The 23022-nt window shown below is 33.1% G+C and overlaps 1 protein-coding gene across 1 annotated transcript; it reads left to right on the top strand.

The window, feature by feature from the left end:
• Positions 1-2308: 2308 nt before the first annotated feature.
• Positions 2309-21925, top strand: LOC138695818 (venom serine protease 34-like). Its single transcript, XM_069820062.1, has 6 exons — positions 2309-2517; positions 5549-5759; positions 9481-9681; positions 12586-12740; positions 14421-14571; positions 21699-21925. The coding sequence occupies exons 1-6, from the start codon at positions 2398-2400 to the stop codon at positions 21719-21721; spliced, it is 861 nt and encodes a 286-aa protein (XP_069676163.1). The 5' UTR covers positions 2309-2397; the 3' UTR covers positions 21722-21925.
• The last annotated feature ends 1097 nt before the right edge of the window (positions 21926-23022 follow it).

Here is a 23022-nt window from a genome sequence, read left to right as displayed (position 1 = left end):
AAACATTTGATTTTACCGTGAATGATGATGAATTTTGTTGTTCAAGAGATGCATTAAAATGTGCAGGGTTTATAGAAAGTAATGCTTGCCAGAAATGGTTTTAATGCTCACACGTTTAAAACCAAACAGTGTTATGGTCGGTTTTTCCAAGTATTGTTAGAAAATTTAACGACTGTTAAATTCTAAACAGTTTGTTAATTAATAAAATTGTATGTTTTCAACACCAGTTTGGTTTAACAGAATGTTAACAGTTTGTTAATTTTAAATGTAGGATTTCGGGCAGTTAACTCGTTTAACAGTTAGTTTAATATGGCCGATGTCTCCACAGCTGTTCGAACAGAAGTTGCGAAATTAATATTTTGTGTCTCTTTGTAGGGAATATTTAGCATATGACTGGTAATATAACATTTAAAAAATACTTTGGACTGTTTAAATACATCAGTGTTATTTTATTTCTTTCGTATTTCGTATCCATAATAGCAATGAGGAAATATAACCTTACTTTGTAATTATTATTCAGCACGTCACCTACAACTTTCATTTATCAACTGTTTGTTTATGGAGCGTGGCCTACTATAACAAGTTGTCATTTTATACACGTTTCATGACTCACTCTATAATACAGAATTTAAAGATTAATTTTAGCCAATTAAAAATTGCCTTACATGTGTAGAATCATTACCAACTGCTGTTGAGTAGTTAAAATAGTGCTAACAGACGTTATAGTTAAGTGTTGGTTATCTTAAACAAAATTATGTTGAACAAATGGAAAATATATTAACAAAGCGTTAAAAATAAACAGACTGTTAATTTAACATTCGTTAAGCAAAATTAAACATTACTTGGACAAACTGGCCATTAATGTTATAAATTTGGAAAAACTGGCTAGGTGCAGTTTAAGCCTTCGAGTCGAGCCTTAACTGAAGTAAGAGGTTTACCCTAACTTCGAAACGTCGTGATCTATTTCACTAACAATGAAAACAATTTGTAACTGAAACTCATCTTTCGTTTTGGAAGGTAAAGTTTTGATTGCAGTGTTGCCAAGTCAGCGGCTTTCCCGCTAGATCTAGCGTTTTTCGGTGTTAGTTTAGCGGGTAAAATTCATGAAATTTGTATTGCTGATATAGGAATTTAGAGGGTATTTTTTAGCACTCACAGCGGGAAAATAATATAATTTTACATTGACAATATATGCGGATGACGTGAATATGTTAGGAGAAAATACACAAACGATTAGGGAAAACATGGAAATTTTACTTGAAGCAAGTAGAGCGATCGGTTTGGAAGTAAATCCCGAAAAGACAAAGTATATGATTATGTGTCGTGACCAGAATATTGTACGAAATGGAAATATAAAAATTGGAGATTTATCCTTCGAAGAGGTGGAAAAATTCAAATATCTTGGAGCAACAGTAACAAATATAAATGACACTCGGGAGGAAATTAAACGCAGAATAAATATGGGAAATGCGTGTTATTATTCGGTTGAGAAGCTCTTATCATCCAGTCTGCTGTCGAAAAATCTGAAAGTTAGAATTTATAAAACAGTTATATTACCGGTTCTTCTGTATGGTTGTGAAACTTGGACTCTCACTCTGAGAGAGGAACATAGGTTCAGAGTGTTTGAGAATAAGGTGCTAAGGAAAATATTTGGGGCTAAGCGGGATGAAGTTACAGGAGAATGGAGAAAGTTACACAACACAGAACTGCACGCATTGTATTGTTCACCTGACATAATTAGGAACATTAAATCCAGACGTTTGAGATGGGCAGGGCATGTAGCACGTATGGGCGAATCCAGAAATGCATATAGAGTGTTAGTTGGGAGACCGGAGGGAAAAAGACCTTTAGGGAGGCCGAGACGTAGATGGGAGGATAATATTAAAATGGATTTGAGGGAGGTGGGGTATGATGATAGAGACTGGATTAATCTTGCACAGGATAGGGACCGCTGGCGGGCTTATGTGAGGGCGGCAATGAACCTTCGGGTTCCTTAAAAGCCATTTGTAAGTTGTATATAGCAATTTAGCGATTTCTGCATGGCTTCACAGCGGATTTTTAAGAATCGAGTTGGCAACACTGGTTTTGAAAGATCGATAAGCATTGTTGTCGAGAAACGGATAGAAATAACGAAACCAATAAAAGACGTACAAACATGCATTACAGATTGTAAACTATGCTACATCGTTGTGAAATGTAAGTTTTCTTTCACGCTATCCTTAACGGGTACGCAAGTTTTGACACCCCTGGACAGAGTAGCTTCCTAACCTCGGACATATCGGACGTACTGCCCTCGCACAGTTCCGTTTAGATGGTTCTGGAACGACCTTATATCGCGGATGGAAGCTGCGAATACTTGGGCTTTCGAGGCGCGATGAACACAGGACCTGCGTCCTCATGACGAGCCGCTGGGCTGCGTTGTGGACGCTGTGCGCCGTGCTGACCACCCTTTCCTCCGAGACATCCTGTAACTTCACTCAATGCGACTGTGGCTGGTTCATGACGTACACCGTTCAAGTAAGGAAGCCATACTGCTTTACTACACAGTACAAATTATGGTTCACGCCTATATAATTCGACAATAATAGTAATATGCGTTACAAGAGCGGTATGTTGAAGTTTTCATGTTCGAGATTTTTTAATTTCCGAGAATTGAAAAAAAACATACCGCTCGTGTATCGTACATTATTTTGTGCGAAGATCGTTTATTACATACCTGAAAGAGGAATTTCTAATTAGTTGCAATGAAATCTCTATCTTGGTTTCTGTTCAATGACGGCAAAAAAATCTATCTTCAACATTGTTGCTTTAAAATGTTTTGTGTGTTTACTATACTCCAGCAGGCCGTGATTTACGTCTGTCTTTTTTTTCCCCCAGTCTATAAATGCGAACTTACAACAAACGGCTTCCTTAATGTTACATGCATCACAAAATGCAGTAACTTTAGTGGAGTTGTAGAGTTTACTTAATTTTTGCAAATATTTAAAAACAATAATTAACAGTGCAATTTAGGTGAAATTGCAGTGGTAAGTTTCCAATTTATAATTATTACTATATTGAACGTCTCTAAAAATATGTTAAAAGCCTAAAGCAGTAAAATCAATATGTCACTTAAGCGGTAAGAAGAGGGAAATTGTTATGTGTGTTCGGTTGGGAATACTGAATGTGGAATTTTAGACTTACCGCGGGTTAGTTTTGTGCGGAAACCAAGCAAATACGCACGATCTCGCACAAAATTTCATCCAGGATTGACTACTTTAAGCAATGAAATTTTCAGATCCAGAATTAAAAAATTTATATGACAGACTTCCCTGTATTATATTATGTACCATGTATTGTAAAACAAGTTTATTTCTATCCTAAGTGTATTTTTTCTATCTTATCTTGGTTACTATATCAACATAACCTGTACTAATTATACTACTAATAATAATTTAATATTAATCCGCCAATTTCAACATCGTCTCTTTTTTTCACTCAGTTATTACTAGTATTATTATTACTAACTTTATTATCACCTTTATGTGACCTTTTTTCTTCAGTATTTTGTCTACAAAGTATGTATATTTATGTATATTTATCTACTCTTCTTAAGAATGTGATCTTAGTGCAAGAATTTTAAATGTTATTTTAGAAACAGTAGAGATTTCTATTTTTGTGAATTACCGGTATGTATAATCTGTGTAATCAGAATCTTAAATTTTAATTCAGAAAAAATAGATATGGTTGGTGAACAATGTAAAATTGTAAGCTTATATCATTTTCAAGTCTCTGCCAGCCTGGATGGCGCAAGCAATAGAGCCACGGCATGTCTTTATCGCTTGGCCTAAAAGGTTGTGGGTTCGAGTCTCGCCTCGGGCATGGGTGTTGTGCACGTACTAGTTTAAGGAAATCAGAAAAAACAGAAATAAGATAAAACAAAAAGAAAACTTAGAAAAAAAAACACGAGCTTTGCTCTTTCGGGGTACTTTCATGTAGCGTTTTTTATGTATATGTTATCTATACTAATAATAAATCTGTAGCCGAAATTTTTCTGGTAATTTTCGATTTTCCAAAAATAATTGATCCTAACATATATAATTAACCATCCTGAAACCGAAAATCACTTTTTTTTTAATTTTTGTCTGTCTGTCTGTCTGTCTGTATGTTTGTTACCTTTTCACGCGATAATAGCTGAACCGATTTATATGAAAATTAGAATATAAATTACGTTCGTTGTAACTTAGAATTTAGGATATATGGCACTCAAAATATTTTATTTAAAAGGGGGGTTATAAGGGGACTTGAATTAAATAAATCGAAATATCTCCCTTATTATTAATTTTCATGAAAAATATTACATAACAAAAGTTTCTTTAAAAATAATTTCCGATAAGTTTTACTCCATGCCAAAGTTTGATAGGACTGATATTTAACGAGATAAATGAGTTTCAAGATTATAATAACAACGCCATCTAAGGCCGTGTAATGAAATAAAAAAACAAATGACTTCGTCTATAAGGGGCCTTGGACAACAACAATCGAAAGCTATGAAACATACGGTAGCCTACAGAGAATGTTTCTGTGTTTGTATGAAGTAATATCGGAAGCTAAATTAACCGATTTGTATAATTAATTATTAATTTACCATTGGAAAGTGTAGTTTCTCTGGATGGACATAATGCTATAATGTTATTACAGTAACTTCTGACTGAATCGAGGACAGGTAAGATTAAAATAGCTTCTTATGCACCGAAAACTTGATAGGCATTCGTTTTCCGTATTTCCTAAAATAATTTTTATGACCAAATGAGTGGTCTCTGGATCAAAATGATCGCATTTTAATTTTTTTAATACAATTTAAATTAAGTAACATAATAAACGATTTATCCTTCTATCAAACACGAATGTTCCCTGGATCAAATGTCCTATTTTAATTATGTAATTACTTTATATTTATTTCTAACGGGTGCAGCGGAGCGCACGGGTACGGCTAGTTGTTAAATAAATATAATCTAATCTAATAATAAAATACATTTTGAGATGAAGTTATAAGATGGAGTGGGAAACATGTCGCAAGATTATTTATTTATTATCAAACTAGGGTGAGCCACTAGCTTAATCTCTGTCTAGTAAGTGTCATTCATATCCGAGATTAAGTTTAGCTGTGGATTCAAATAATCTACAATGATACAAAAAAAATGAAAGGATTTTGTGGAACTGAAATCTGAATTCGGTTATCATGGAGATGCTTACGTCGCATCCTATAAACTAAACAGTGTAAACGAGTGCATTTCTATACATAATGAGAATCCTCATATACAGGGTGTTTGGGTGAGTGTGTCACAAACTTTGAGATGTGATAGGCGGTGGGTCCTATGTTTTTTTTTTCAAAAACTAATCTCAAATTTAAGTTGTTGCAGCAGTGATGTTTCTAGATATAAAAAATAAAAAAGAAAGAAAAAAAGAAAAGGAAAAAATTTAAAATTATATCACCCTCTACCTCTTAAAATATAAAACGCGAAAGTATGCGTTACATTTATGATAACGACTATTTTTCTGTGGTTAGCGAGCCCCGTTTTCCCGACGCATCATCGGTGGGGTGGATGCCAAACTGCACGAGTTTCCGATGATGGCGGCACTTTTGGATCTGCACTACGATCAGCTGTACTGCGGCGCCACGATCATCGCCAAGCGCTACGCAGTCACTGCGGCACACTGCGCCATCTACAAGAACGTGGAGAACATCGGGCTGCTCGTGGGCGATCACATCTCATCCAGTAAGTCATGGCATTGCCTGTGAATCCTGTCCTTACCACTTGTCTCCGACACCAATCAGTGACCTTCCTCTAACTTATCTCAGATACAAATCAGTGATCATTCTTCTTCTGACACTTCTTCTTGTGACTGATGCCAATGAGTGACTATCTCTCTTCTGATACCTGTAGTTACCACCTTGTCTCTGATACAAGCCAACGAATATCCCTCCTGTGATTTCTTTCCTTGGGAGTATGTGAAGGATGCAGTTTATGCCACCTTGAAGAAGTAACACATCTGATCATTGCTGTGACTGCATCCATAAATCAGTGGCGGCTCCTGCGTATTTCTTGAGAGGAGGAAAGAAGTTAACAGCACGATATGACACCTTCTTGAATGAAACATGCTACAAATTAGCCAACATGCATACATGTAAGACCAGGTAGAGTTGGGGTTGACCTTCCCTTCTGTAGAGCAATAATCTGTTCTTGTAAACTGAGTTTCCTAAATTTCCAAAATATATTGTGTTTTCACTTCCATTCATTGTTGAATAATTGCACAAATTAACAATTACAAGGAAATTCACCTCGTAGCATTTTTCACGCACACTACAGCATCACACGTGCTGGACGAGACTAGCTACTAACTCGTAACCGGAACCGTTTTACGGAAATGAGAATGGGAAATAATCTGAGGAAAGCGAGAACACTGCACCCAACCACGTGGCCTGTGTTGCTACATGTACATTTTTACAAGTTCAGTATCACATGCTTTTGAAGAATGTCAGTTCTTGTAAAGTCATACTACCGTTATTGTTCAAAGCTGCCGGTGGCCGAATAATTTTTAATGTAAAAATAATGTAGTTTGGAGTACCTACTTTCAATTTCAAATATATTTATACAAAACTGACAACTTGGCCGTTGCCCTGTCTAGTACACAATGAATGGAAGTGAATTTCAGGGGCCAAAAATATCTGCGATACTAACGTGAAACTACTTCCACTTTGTTTTATATAAACCCGACTTTAATTTTCAAATATCCTTGAAAGTTTCAAACCATGAATAGTATAGCCTATATAAAGTGCAATGAATAATATTTTTGATTTATAATTTAAAAAAAAAGTTTATATGGTGTCTTTCATAACGTTGCGTTAAAACTGTTTTTATTGTGCCTCCTCCTAGATGACGTGTTATAGTCTGGTTGAATGCAGCATCGTTAGATGGCAGCGGTAGCGAGCTTGCTGCACGACCAGTCGGTTTCTATTTCCCGCCCATGCGCTGATTCAGAGGAGGATCTCCTCCCTCTCCGTTCATTTACTTGCTTTAAAACTCTGCTTCTTTCTCTGGCCGCTAGTGCGCTGTTGTCTATGTGTGTTAACTGCAGTAAAGGAGGAATGGATTGGCTTTCCTCCACACAAACAATCTCGCATCTTTCTCAGAGTTTTCTAGCAGCACATGAGCGCGCATCGTTTAAAACTCGATCAACCGAGGTTTTCTTATAGCTGTGAACTTAAAGATTATCGGATCTTCCTCGAACTTCAAGAGACATACTTTATTTGGCACATACTTTCAAAAGAAGAAAAATGTGAGGAGGACGTTCCTCCCTTCCCTCCCCCGAGGAACCGCCACTGCCATAAATAGAGATATTATTTGGAGAGAGTGTGGCAAGAATTTTACTATCAAGCTGATGCATACCGTGTAACAAGGGGTTCCACACAGAATGTTTATAACGTGGCAATAAAATCTTTGAGAGTTTCTTGAACAAATTATACGCAATATGTTATTATATCATTAACACCGGTACTTAATAACAATAATAATAATAATAATAATAATAATAATAATAATGTATACTTGCGTGATCTCGTCAAAGTAGAATCGTTTAGCATAATAACAGTAATTATTTCACTCAAAGTCAAAGGAATTTGCTATTCTTTCGCTGAAAACCTACCCATATCAATTGTACAGTCTGATCCGTTTGGGTATGAATAATATTAATTTATTATTATAAAGCTATTATGATAGTAGGAAAAATTTCTTGCTGGTTATGTTATGATTAAAAGATGGGAGTTTCCACATATGACAATCAACATTGCATAATCTGAAAGGGCAAATGAAAATCGTAGACGATTAAAATGGCTACTACAAATCAACAGCGGGCACAATGTGTTCTTTGGTATGCTAAATTCGAAAGTGTTAAAAGAGTTCAAAGGAAATTTCGACATGAGTATGGTGTCCGTAATGTACTACTTAAATACGATTCCATAATGTTGTGGTATCGAACATTTGTAGAAACAGGTTCTGTGTTAAAAAAAAACATATTGTATGTATTTATTCACACTGCAATGGGTATATACCCGGTGGCAGTGGTAACTAATTACACTCAATAATGGCAATAATAAATTTATTAATTAAAAATACAATTAATAATAATACTAATAATAAATACTAACAATAACAATAATAATAATAATAATAATAATAATAATAATAATAATAATAATAATAATAGTAATGATAACAGGGAACATCCTAAATTAAATGAAGCACGATCACTTAAAATAACATTTAAAGTAAATGTAATTTGTATCTTAGACCTAAGTTCGAACTAAAACCCACGAGTATGATATGTTCATATCGGCACAAGTACCTTTCAACATTACACTCATTTCGCTGTCAACTCACTCACTGCACTGGAACTACGACACATTTCACTGATTCTATCCTGATTTCACTAACACTTCAAAAACATTTCAGTGTTCAAATACTTTGCACTGCCACTATAAACTATAAAGCTTCACTGACAGGAACACGTTTCACTTACACAGCACACTTTACTGACACAACATAATTCTTCACTGATACAACACTTCAATAACAAAATATCATTTACACCCTTTAAATACTGTGTATAATTATCGTCTATTAGTAAAGTCCTTAAGCCTATTTTTAAATACATTTTTGGTTGTTGGTAAAGTCTTTAGTAAGTCTGCAGGTAAAGCATTCCAGTCCCTGATAGTACGATTGACAAAAGAAAACTTTCCAGTGTCCGTCCTCTGTCTTCTTCCCCTCAATTTATATGAGTGGTCGTTCCTTGAAGAGTAATTTGGCGGCTGCAACCTATTTTTTATTTCTCTCCAGGCAGGCTCACCTCTGTATGTTTTGAACATTGCGCATGCAGGAGGTCCCAGGCGAAACCCAGTACGAGAAGCAGCTATCTCTTGGCTTGGTCCCTAAACTCCCCAGATCTAACCCGTCCTGACGTCTTCGTGTGGGGTATTGTTAAAGACTCAAAGAAACCCAGGAATATTGATCTGAGAGTAAAAATTAGTTAAGCTTTTCAACAAATCACCCCTCATATGTTACAACGGACATGGGCTGAATTGGATCACCGTTATGAGTTGTGCAGGGTGCGCAATGGGATCATGTTGAGCTCTGAGGAATCTCCCATCTTCCAGTGTTGTATGCACAAAGTTTCAACAAATAAAGTTCAGTAGTAAATGTTTTACGGTGTTTTTATTTTATCCATACCCAAACGGATCACTCTGTGTGTATTTTTCTTGAGTAGAATAAGTAATCATTTGAACTAACGTCTACAAATCAGCAGGTTGATTAGAGAGATCACGTGATTGCGCATGCGCACAAGCTTTCTGAATCGGGCTGCCTCCGTAATTGAAGTTCACTATAAATTATTGACTAAAATAAAAAAGTGCTTGTGTGAAAATGTAAACGCACTGTTGCACAGGTCTGGACACGAAGAACGCTCTACTGCACCTCTTGTTGCGGTTCGTCGTGCACCCCGAGTACGACACGAAGACGCACCTGAACGACATCGCGTTGGTGCACGTCGGTGCAGACATCTTGTTTAACGGGATTGTTGGTCCGGCCTGCCTGCCCTTCCGCTTCACCAGGGAGACGTTCGTCGGCAGGACGGTCGTCGCCCTTGGTAAGTGTCGAGTTGTGCATCCCACATCCTTACGAGTGAGTAGGCTACTCTTTTCCTCTGACTGCTGATCTAAGAACGCTCTCTAATGTCATCTTACGACAATCAAGATCAAGATCAAATATCTTTACTCGCTAGCTCTAAGACACCGGTGACCAAAACTCGAGCTGCAGTGATTACATGCGACAGACAGCCCAGCGAATAGGGATTATAAAGAATGGACTCTTCGCGTCGGTACCTTTGATGTAGCTGAACTGATTTCAATGACCTTCAAGCCAGCTAGAGCGTAATATTCTGCTTTCTCCCTAGAGTTGGCGCTGACATCACACCAGCTAGCAGTCGACACAGCGGAAATATAACACATACAATTAATACATCTAGGTACATTATGTACTCAAATAAAATAAATTGGATCCATAAAATAATAAATCCTTCATTAACTATAATGTCTAGACTCTAGAGTTCCTTTATAATGAGAGTTGAGACGTTGACCCCAACAACAATTAAAATATGTAATGATTTGATAGCGCTGAAAATGGAAAAACAAAACTCTTACGAGAAGTAAAACCATATACCTATATTATATTATATACAAATATTAAACGAATTCGATCTTAATTTTATAATGTATTATATTATTTTATAATATAATTTATGATATCTGATATATAAAATATTATTATTACAACTAGTTTGTCACTGAGAAATAAGGAAAAGCTGTTAACTTGAATTTATTTGAAGCAAAGCGTTACTGGATTATGCAATAAGGTAGGCGATGTTTGGATCTTGTGCCTTAATTCTATTCTCAATTATTAACTTAACGTATGCTCGATTACACTACCTCTAGTGCTTGAAAGTGGAACTAGCCGCTGGCGCACAGAGAAACAAAACACAGGCAAATTAGCTCAGTGTCCATTCTTTATAATCCCTATTCGCTGGACAGCCTATGAAGTAAGGAGACGGAGGAAAGGTACTTGGCATGAAAACTACAACCAGTGGTGGTTCCTGTACTAACACCTTGATCAATCCCGCGGATAAAAATCTCAAGCTTTGCTGTATCAGTAATGTCACTGCTGTCATCAAGAGCCAGTGAATAAATAATATACGATTTTTCTTGCTTCTTTTTTAACCTCTTAAATATAATCAGGAATTTTCTAAATTCGTCTCTCGATACTTGGTTGAGAAATTCGTAATTTTTAAAAATTAAAAACTTCTTATGGACAAGTTATTTAAGCTATTTTAATCACTACTCGTTTGAGAAATTTTGTTCTATTAAAAGGCTTTAGAGCACGAGATATTTCAAACCCCATTAGGTAGCTGACTTCCTTACATTTATTTATCTCATCTTTCTCTTCCTGGCTACGATTTAAGACATGTCAATTCCTGGTTTTTAAGAGTTCGTTGGCACATATTATTGAATCAGTTTTTCTACAATATAATTATTATATGAATAACTAATATATATAGTTACCCTCATCTAAAGATTAAGAAGATTAAAACTGAGATAAAACCTAATAATTTTATCCTTCTAGGGAGAAGATCTAAAAATATCAACATTAATGGTCGTACAGAAGAATTATAGAAACACATACTTAGTGGTCTGTAATTTATTTATTTTTCTTTTATTTTATTTACTTACATTTAATGTAACAGCCAGTGGCCAATTACAGTTCAACACAAAGACAATATAACAAAAACATTAGCAATGATATAAATTACAATAAAAGTACAATGGAATAATTATTAAAATAATGGCAATTAAATAAAATGATAATTACAAATGAAAGAACGGAATCATATAATTGAAGAATGGAATCATATAAATCGGGAGGAAATTAAACGCAGAATAAATATGGGAAATGCCTGTTATTATTCGGTTCAGAAGCTTTTGTCATCCAGTCTGCTGTCAAAAAATCTAAACGTTAGAATTTATAAAACAGTTATATTACCGGTTGTTCTGTATAGCTGTGAAACTTGGACTCTCACTTTGAGAGAGGAACAGAGATTGAGGGTTTTTGAGAATAAGGTTCTTAGGAAAATATTTGGGGCTAAAAGGGATGAAGTTACAGGAGAATGGAGAAAGTTACACAACACAGAACTACACGCATTGTATTCTTCACCTGGCATAATTAGGAACATTAAATCCAGACGTTTGAGATGGACAGGGCATGTAGCACGTATGGGCGAATCCAGAAATGCATATAGAGTGTTAGTTGGGAGGCCGGAGGGGAAAAGACTTTTGGGAAGGCCGAGACGTAGATGGGAAGATAATATTAAAATGGATTTGAGGGAGGTGGGATATGATGATAAAGACTGGATTAATTTTGCTCAGGATAGGGACCAATGGCGGGCTTATGTGAGGGCGGCAATGAACCTCCGGGTTCCTTAAAAGCCAGTAAGTAAATAATAATAATAATAATAATAATAATAATAATAATAATAATAATAATAATAATAATAATAATAATAATACTGTACATTATTGAACGTGACAATTAATGTATCTGTATACTCCTAATTGAACCGTTGAGCAAAGTAAACATATTACATTTTGTCCGACAGAACAACAAAGAAGTTCTCTTTCTCATTCTTTACGAAATAACCTCTTACTGCTTTACAGACAGAGTTTGTAGAGCGACATTATACCGCCACTGCTTGCCTTCAGTACGTGAATGAAACACACCGCAATGTACAGGAAATTCCTCGTACCCGTTTGAATGTCTGTGATTACACGATGTAATCACGACATCCGCTTTGGTCACCGCTGCTCTAAGACATCATCTTTGAAAAAGAACATTGACAGTATTTCTTCAAGTCGTTATTCAACTGCGTACTGTATTACACAATAAATATGTTTGTGCATTTTGGTGTAAATCTCCTTTATTTCTAAGGATTATGTCGCTGCAGGATGGGGAGTTACAAAGTTCGAAGGCGTAAACTCTAACGTACTGCAGAAGGTGGGCCTCACGGTGGTCAACGACAGAGACTGCTTTAGGATGTACCAGGGCATGACAAGCAGCGACCAAATCTGCACGTATGCACAAGGAAAAGATGCGTGTCAGGTGAGCTGAAAAATATCGCATTTATATGAAATTCAGATTTTTACAAACTCACATTCCACACAATAGTTAGTTCCTTTTTCTAGTACAGAGACATCATTTTATTTTTACTAACATTTCTGATATTAACCTGGCTATACTTTTGTATTTATTAATAGTTATTATTCAGTGTAATTAGTTACCACTGCTACCGGGTATTTACCCATTTGCAGTGTAAATAAATACATACATACTTATCGAGAAATGGAGACTTTCCTGGCCTCCACGATCCCCCGATTTAAGTGCATGTTATTTTTATGGGGTGTCTAAAAAGTAATGTATACGCAAACAAACCAAACATTGAACAACTGAAGACAGGAATTCCTGAAGAAATTCAAACATCACAGTCTAATAAATGTTTGCAAAGTGTAATGAGACACTTAAAAGAGCGATTATAAGAATGTATGCACCAGAGGTCTGCATCGGACGTTTTCGCTCGAGCGCCAAGTAGTTCATAGCATAATCCGATAGGTAGCGCACATGCATAATGGGTAAAATTGTCACGAGCGATAAATCCTCGAACGGTATAAGCCGAGCGTTAGACATTCGTTCTTGTTACAGTGATGAACTGTGTAGTAACATCATAAGATGTTTATCATTTGAAAACTTTGCAGTGTTTAACTAACCTCTCCATAGTACAACTACAAAACTTGCTTTAAAATGTAATATAAATGTTGTAGGTAAATGTTCCCCCCCCCCCCCACACACAGGAGTGATTTTGTATTTGCCACATCTGATAGATGTTATTGGATGTAAATGTAATTATTATAAACGGAGAACACAATCACGATAATGCAAGAACTGTATCAAGTTTTCTAGTAATAATAATAATAATAATAATAATAATAATAATAATAATAATAATAATAATAATAATAATAATAATAATCTCTAATAATTTGTGTATAAATCTTTGCGTCTGTAACAGTTGTGCAGCATGATTATTCGTTTTATTATATTTTCTGTGACGTTATCTCTGTACTAATATTGTTATTAATCTACTGCTATATCAATAACATTTTGTAAAACGTTTCTACATTGTCGCAGTATATAGGCGGAACACTATGTATGGACCTATCATATTATATATGTGGTAAATCAAATATTGAATAATTATTAATTAGCAATAATAACTGTATATCGAAGTTTTTCATACTATTATATTTATAACTTCATGTTCCTGTTTTGGTACGTTCCATTGACTGTTCCATTAAACGTTTGTCATAAACGCAGAAAATAAAGCCTTATTTTTACCGTGTGAGCAAAACATATGTGTATCTTATCTGTCGCCTTCCATACAAGATAAGACATGTCGGTGAGATGACCTTGTACCGTGCTTCTATTTATTACGAGCGTATCACGACCGATCGTATCTCACTCGAGGGTGCGACACTTGACCGAGTTCAAGCGAGCGATTTAACTCCAATGCAGCAGTCTGGTATGCACGTTGGTAAAAGGCACTTGAAGGATGTCATTTTCAAGAAGTATAAGTTACATACAAATGACATTATATTCTATATTTTCTTATAATAAAAGCTAATTTAATACAATATCTCCCTTTCTTTGTACTAAAAATAGAGGTTGTGTTTTATTGGAAGTATATTAACCTTGGTTCTTGTTTCGTGGGTCTGTTTATGATTACAGAACGATTCCGGTGGTCCAATACTGCTGATCGATAACAACCGGGTGTACCTGGTGGGCGTCATCAGTTATGGCGTGGCCTGCGGCACGATAATGCCCGGCGTCAACACCCGCGTCACTTCTTATTTGGATTGGGTCAGGAACTCGACGCCCGGTAAGGCCTTACTATGTCAAGTATCTTAAAGCCTCCATTTACACACAAATAAATAAATAAATAAATAAATAAATAAATAAATGAATAAATAAATAAATAAATAAATAGACAGACAGACAGAGAGACAGACAGACAAATAAATAAATAAATAGACAGACAAATAAATAAATAAATATATAAATAAATAAATATACAGACAAACAGACAGATAAATAAATAAATAGACAGACAGACACACAGACAGAGAGACAGACAAATAAATAAATAAATAAATAAATAAATGAATGAATAAATAAATAAATAGACAGACAGACAGAGAGACAGACAGACAAATAAATAAATAAATAGACAGACAAATAAATAAATAAATATATAAATAAATAAATATACAGACAGACAGACAGATAAATAAATAAATAGACAGACAGACACACAGACAGAGAGACAGACAAATAAATAAATAAATAAATAAATAAATAAATAAATAAATAAATAAATAAATAATTAAATAAATAAATAAATAAAACAGACAGACAGAAAGACAGACAGACAGATAAATAAATAAATAAATAGAAAGACAGACAAATAAATAAATAAGTAAATAAATAAATAAATAAATAAATAGACAGACAGATAGAGAGACAGACAAATAAATAAATAGACAGACAAATAAATAAATAAATAAATAAATATATAAATAAATAAATAGACAGACAGACACATAGACAGAGAGACAGACAGACAAATAAATAAATAAATAAATAAATAAATAAATAAATAAATAAATAACTAAATAAATAAAATAGACAGACAGACAGAAAGACAGAGAGACAGACAGACAAATAAATAAATAAATAAATAAATAAATAAATAAATGACTAAATAAATAAATAAAATAGACAGACAGACAGAAAGACAGAGAGACAGACAGACAGACAAATAAATAAATAAATAAATAAATAAATAACTAAATAAATAAATAAAATAGACAGACAGACAAAAAGACAGAGAGACAGACAGACAAATAAATAAATAAATAGACAGACAGACACACAGACAGAGAGACAGACAGACAAATAAATAAATAACTAAATAAATAAATAAATAAAATAGACAGACAGACAGAAAGACAGACAGACAGACAGATAAATAAATAAATAAATTGACAGACAGAGAGAGAGACAGACAGACAAATAAATAAATAAATAAATAGAAAGACAGACAAATAAATAAATAAATAAATAAATAAATAAATAGACAGAGAGAGAAACAGACAGACAGAGAAACAGACAGACAGACAAATAAATAAATAAATAGAAAGACAGACAAATAAATAAATAAATAAATAAATAGACAGACAGAGAGACAGACAGACAGACAAATAAATAAATAGACAGACAGACAAATAAATAAATAAATAAATAAATAAATAAATAAATAAATAAATAAATAAATAAATAAATAAATAGACAGATAGACAGATAGACAGACAGACAGACAAATAAATAAATAAATAGACAGACAGACAAATAAATAAATAAATAGACAGACAGAGAGACAGACAGACAAATAAATAAATAAATAAATAGACAGACAGACAGACAAATAAATAAATAGACAGACAGAGAGACAGACAGACAGACAAATAAATAAATAAATAGACAGACAGACAAATAAATAAATAAATAGACAGACAGAGAGACAGACAGACAGACAAATAAATAAATAAATAGACAGACAGACAAATAAATAAATAAATAGACAGACAGACAAATAAATAAATAAATAAATAAATAAATAAATAAATAAATAAATAAATAAATAAATAAATAAATAAATAAATAAATAAATAAATAAATAAATAAATAAATAAATAAATAAATAAATAAATAAAATGGGATAGCTATTGTTTTATCTCCATTAATTACAAGAGAATTTAAATCGAACCATTTCTTTTATTAATTTAAAGCCGCAATTTGCATTATAATAAGCATCAGTCCAAGTTTTCCCACTAAAAAGTAAAACAGGATCATCAGCATACGAATATAAATCACCTTCATATTCTTTAAGGTCTATCATTAAAAGGTCATTAATATATATTAAAAATAAAATCGGTCCAAGGACTGTTCCTTGCCGAACTCCTATGTTAATTTTAATAAATTTACTTAATTCATTACCAATTTTAGTGGCTTGAAATCTATCATTTAAATAAGACTGTAACAAATTAAAAGCATTATTTTGAATTCCAACACAATTTAATTTCTCTAAAAATAAATGATGACTTTATGAAAACATGTTTTAATTGATACATTAGAAATACGAACACAATTATTAATTACCATCACCATGGTGATAGTGATAATGAAAAACATCTGAAGTTCTTCTGTCCCTACTTCACACTTTCAGGGCAAGCCAAATTCTGCCCTACTCAGGCACTGCCGTTACCACTCTGTTCCACCCACATATCGATTTACACCAGGGATGAGACGATATTAGCTCCCAATCATGGTAGAAGAGCTCGACCTTGATCACGAGCGCATAGCGCATCCACTACATAGCGCCGTAAAGTAGACATCAGGGATGTACATGCATATACATCCAATAAAGGCAGCAATTATTACAATAACTTGCGTTACTAAATTTCTGGCTATGTAATAGGGCTAATTATTCAGTTATTTAATATACATCCTATAAACAAATCGCAAAGGAAAGGGGTTTTAAGAACAAAAAGAGAAATAGGAAAAGTTAATTGTATGTAAAACATTTTCTTGTTAAAAGCAATTATTTATTATGTAAATACTTCACTTCATTGTTTAGGAGAAACTAATAGGGTCTACCTGCTCCACGTGTGTGATCTCTAAGTAATTTTGAGTATTTGTTGAAAAAATAATAACGACAATATTGATTGAAATAGAATATATTGACTGTGGGATTGTGAAAATGTAGTCCTTACCCTCCAGTCGTGATTATGTAATGAGTTTTCTTAGAGCTATTTGTGAGATGCACGTAACACGAAAAAAGAAATTGATTAAATTATTAGGTAAGGTAATAACTGCCTCCCATTGGAGGTAGCCCAGAAGGACTCAGTATACTCTCCTACATGAATTTTGCAATATTAAATGTTTACATAAATTTTGTGGAAAGAAAATTAAAATAAACATATATGAATAGAAAATGAATAAAAAAAATTAAACAGAGTGAATATGATGACTCAGAATTTGACAAGAGCGTTTCAAAACTGAAGTTATGATGTCAGCAGTAAGTGTCTGTGGTAGTTCAAAAGTCTTCCTGAAGCGTTCAAAGAACTTGGGAATCACACCACGAGCCATCGTAATTTTTGGGGTCAATCATTTAAGGAGATATGCATGATTTTTAAAACTTCCACAATTTTCGGCCAAAATTTGTGAAATTTAAACTTATAAACAGATCTATAATAATATCATCTGTACAAAATTTGGTGCAATTAGGTCTAATAGTTTTGAAATTATATTTTAAGTATATTTACATATATTGACGTTACTAAAAAAGCTCCTTGCATCAACGTTTTCAAAATGTTTAGTTCATATTTGCTCAAAATCTTGAAAATAGTTATTGGAATAAAAGTGAATTAGCTTTTTGAGCTTAGTAATAGTATAAGTTAAAGTGCAATCAAAGATAAAATATTATTTCTAAATTAAAGAAACACGCAGTCTAATAAAAGTAAATATCCAGAAACAAGCAACAAATAAAACATCAACAACACATTTAAAAATAAGAAATAAAAGGAATCTAGATACAACCTACTGAGCCAAATGTAAATCAATTTACCTTCGATGTCAATTCCCAAATGAATTTATTTCTCTCTTCTCCTGAATAATGCTCATATATTTTTTTTCATTTTGCGTCTCATAATGCCGTTTTATGTTGCTTCTTTTGCAAATGATTTTTTTTACACAACAAACACTGGACTTCATCACCATGTTCGAAGCATAAATATTGAATCTTCCACTCTTCCTTGAAAGCTTAAAGCGCTTCCGTTCCGTCATGATGCGCTGTGTTCTAAGATCTGTACATCCTTTAGCAATGTTTACAGGTAAAAGAGCTCCGCGCGCGCAGCGGGCATATAAGAGCTCTCGCTCGAAAGTACTAGTCACCATCGCAAGACTGATTTACACCCACACAATAGACATTTATTTATGCATTCATCCACCAACCCAGCCTTCCATATACTGTGCACTGAACCATCCACATAGTAAAACTGAATAAAACAATCATCCCGTTTAGCTCTACCGTAAAAAATTTCGGAGTGCATTTCGAATCTAATCTCAATTGGGATACGCGTATTAAATATACATGTAAGAAGGCATTCTCTATTCTCCATTCACTAAAAAGATTGTATCATTATCCATCTAAATTATAACAGACGCTGGTACAGACACTCATTCTACCTCACTTCGATTATTGCGACGTTTTGTTCAGTGATCTCAGGATTGATTCCGCTCAGAAACTACAGCGTGTTCATAACGCGTGCGTCCGCTTCATTTGTAATGTTCGATACTATGATCATATCTCACCTTCTTTCGAGAAGTTATCATGGCTTAGGTTACATGAGAGGAGAAATCTGCACTCACTTTCGCTCTTATATCGAATTATGCACACTTCATCCATCTATTATTTATTCGCTCGTTTTCATACTCTCTCTCGCTATCATAATATTAACACGCGATAACAATCTAGAAATTCCACTTCGCACATCATCTCTGTATTCCTCATCTTTCACTGTTGCTACCTCTCGTCACTGGAACTCTCTGCCGCCTGACGTCAAGGGCTGCCGAACATTGAAATCTTTCATATCCAAGTTAGAAAATTATCTTATGACGAGTTGCCAAACTAACTTACTATTATGACAAGTATTGTATTGCATGTTTCCAGATATTCACATTTTTTTATGTTCTAGTAGTATTTAATTATTTTATATCTTTGTTTTCATATTTTCCGATAATGGTATATCTATAATGTGATAAGTTGAGCTATATATAATCATAATTTTCCTTACTGTGTGTACTTAAAATATTGTATTAATTGTATGATTTGTACTGCACTATTTTATTATTATTATTATTATTATTAGTATTATTATTATTATCATTATTATTATTACTATTCTTATTTATTATTATTATTTATTTTCTTTATTGTAAAGTCATTAAGGATGATATTTATTGTGAATCTTTCATAAGCAATATCAGTCTACGTATTCCTGCTAATGGTTTAAGATTTCATAAATTGTTTTATAACAAGATTCCTAAATCTCTCTCTCCGGTCTGCAGATGCATTAAATATGCTAATTTGCATGGATTCAACTTGGATCCATTTAATGTGTAGTATATCTTTGAGTTTTTAACTCACTGATCTAATTTTATAATTATTTGTCCATTTTATTTCTTGCATTTGGTCAATTGATTAATGTAGACTATTCCATTATTTCAATTATCTCATTGTACTAAATTTATAATTTTATAATTATTATTTGATCAATGATTGATGTAGACTATTATATTGTTTGTATTTCACCTCACTGCCATTTCTATTATTCATTCTCATCATCATTTGTTGTTTTGTTCTGTTCTGTATCGTGCTAAACTGTAATTGGCCTTGTGCTGTTGTTTTTGCACGTTAATATTCTAAATAAATAAATAAATAAATAAATAAATAAATAAATAAATAAATAAATAAATAAATAAATAAATAAATAAATAAATAAATAAAAATAAATAAAAATAAATTATTATTATTATTATTATTATTATCAATAATTGTGTTAATTTTTTTACTTTGTATGCCCCATTTATTTTGACCTGCTGTTCACATTTTATTATGCTTTTTCTTTCTTTCTGTATGTTATATATTATGTCTGATTTCTCCTTACTTGTTGTTTACATTTTATTATTATTATCTTATTCAGTTTTGTGTGTAAAATTGTAGCGTACTTTGTAAATTTGTAGTGTTTTTTGTAACGCAGTTTTACTCCTGGTTGAGTGTTAGAGGAGGCCGTATGGCCTTAACTCTGCCAGGTTAAATAAATTATTATTATTATTATTATTATTATTATTATTATTATTATTATTATTATTATTATCAATTATTTTTTTATACTTTGTATGTCTCATTTATTTTGACCTGCTGTTCACATTTTATTATGCTTTTTTCTTTCTTTCTGTATGTTATATATTATGTCTGATTTCTCCTTACTTGTTGTTTACATTTTATTATTATTATCTTATTCAGTTTTGTGTGTAAAATTGTAGTGTACTTTGTAAATTTGTAGTGTTTTTTGTAACGCAGTTTTACTCCTGGTTGAGTGTTAGAGGAGGCCGTATGGCCTTAACTCTGCCAGGTTAAATGAATTATTATTATTATTATTATTATTATTATTATTATTATTATTATTATTATTATCAATTATTTTTTATACTTTGTATGTCTCATTTATTTTGACCTGCTGTTCACATTTTATTATGCTTTTTCTTTCTTTCTGTATGTTATATATTACGTCTGATTTCTACTTACTTGTTGTTTACATTTTATTATCATCTTATTCAGTTTGTGTGTAAAATTGTAGTGTACTTTGTAAATTTGTAGTGTTTTTTGTAACGCAGTTTTACTCCTGGTTGAGTGTTAGAGGAGGCCGTATGGCCTTAAGTCTGCCAGGTTAAATAAATTGTTGTTGTTATTATTATTATTATTATTATATTATTATTATTATTATTATTATTATTATTATTATTATTAATCTATTCATTTAAAAGAATAAGAAAACATGTGGCGTTTACATGGCTTAATTTATTAAATTAACTATTGATCGTAATTTTATTCGGTCCATGTGAACGAATTAACATCGCAGAAGCACGATTTATACCCCGCATGCATTGGTGCACATAACCCGCCCGTAGAAGAAGATAAATATCGGTGTGCAGTTTATTTCCAAGCGAAAAGAGATGTGCACTGCTACACCCACTCTGGTCTAATCCCACGAGTGGTTCCGAAGGGTGGAAAACACCCCCGCCAAGTCACAAACAACGATTCAGTAAGTGGTAGTTAAGCCCCCTCCCTGAATGTTGTAATCGTCTGTTTTTGCTCTGCTTCAGAAGTGAATTACTGCGTGTACTAGCGTGGGAGAAGACACCAACAGCACGCCGCCTACACTGCCAGCATTCCACAGCACAGCAGTGCCACAACAGTTGCCTGCAATTCAGGCGCTGACAAACGACAATTCTGAAGTCTGTGTTCTCTGGCCCGTCTATATGTCAAACAAACTTGATAGTTCAACTGTTTATACTTACAGTTAGCTACCCTAATTTCACATCAGTAAATATATTATTATCGCTATATAATAATAATAATAATAATAATAATAATAATAATAATAATAATAATAATAATAATAATAATAATTACTAACGCTTGAATTTTTATGTAGTTTCACCAGCGAATAGGGATTATAAAGAATGGACACTGAGCGAATTTTCCTGTGTTTTGTTTCTCTGTGCGCCAGCGGCTAGTTCCACTTTCAAGCGCTAGAGGTAGTGTAATTGAGCATACGCTAAGATAATAATTGAGAATAGAATTAAGGCACAGGATCCAAACATCGCCTGGTACCTTATTGCATAATCCAGTAACGCTTTGCTTCAAATAAATTCAAGTTAACAGCTTTTCCTTATTTCTCAGTGACAAACTAGTTGTAATAATAATATTTTATATTTCAGATATAATAAATTATATTATAAAATAATATAATACATTATAAAATTAAGTATCGAATTCGTTTAATATTTGTATATAATATAATATAGGTATATGGTTTTACTTCTCGTAAGAGTTTTGTTTTTCCATTTTCAGCGCTATCAAATCATTACATATTTTAATTGTTGTTGGGGTCAACGTCTGAACTCTCATTATAAAGGAACTCTAGAGTCTAGACATTACAGTTAATGACGGATTTATTATTTTATGGATCCAATTTATTTTATTTGAGTACATAATGTACCTAGATGTATTAATTGTATGTGTTATATTTCCGCTGTGTCGACTGCTAGCTGGTGTGATGTCAGCGCCAACTCTATGGAGAAAGCAGAATCTCACGCTCTAGCTGGCTTGAAGGTCACTGAAATCGGTCCGGCTACATCAAAGGTACCGACGCGAAGTGTCCATTCTTTATAATCCCTATTCGCTGGTTTCACATAGTAAAATAAGTTTATATAACTATGCAAAATTGCTGTTCTCAAAATCTGTAACTATATAATGTAGCTCATCATAATACAGCACTGCCATTTAGCAGACTATTAATAATGATGAGATGATACAATAATACATTTTCAAGACAGTTTAGTAAGTCAATATTTTATTGTATTAGGCTTCCAATCTTTATAGACCTTCTTCTAATCGTGTAATAGTCAATTAAATCCCACTCGA

This window comes from Periplaneta americana, chromosome 3 (assembly GCF_040183065.1).
Source record: "Periplaneta americana isolate PAMFEO1 chromosome 3, P.americana_PAMFEO1_priV1, whole genome shotgun sequence".
In the NCBI taxonomy this organism is placed as follows: domain Eukaryota; kingdom Metazoa; phylum Arthropoda; class Insecta; order Blattodea; family Blattidae; genus Periplaneta; species Periplaneta americana.
Note: the sequence above shows the minus strand (reverse complement) of the source record. Positions and strands in the feature narration are given on the sequence as shown.

Excerpts from the sequence above, each read along its gene's own strand:
- LOC138695818 (XM_069820062.1), top strand. The coding sequence starts at position 2,398 with ATGACGAGCCGCTGGGCTGCGTTGTGGACGCTGTGCGCCGTGCTGACC. Across the intron at positions 2,518-5,548 it reads TCATGACGTACACCGTTCAA|CGAGCCCCGTTTTCCCGACG; the intron begins GTAAGGAAGCCA and ends TTCTGTGGTTAG. Across the intron at positions 12,741-14,420 it reads AAGGAAAAGATGCGTGTCAG|AACGATTCCGGTGGTCCAAT; the intron begins GTGAGCTGAAAA and ends TTATGATTACAG.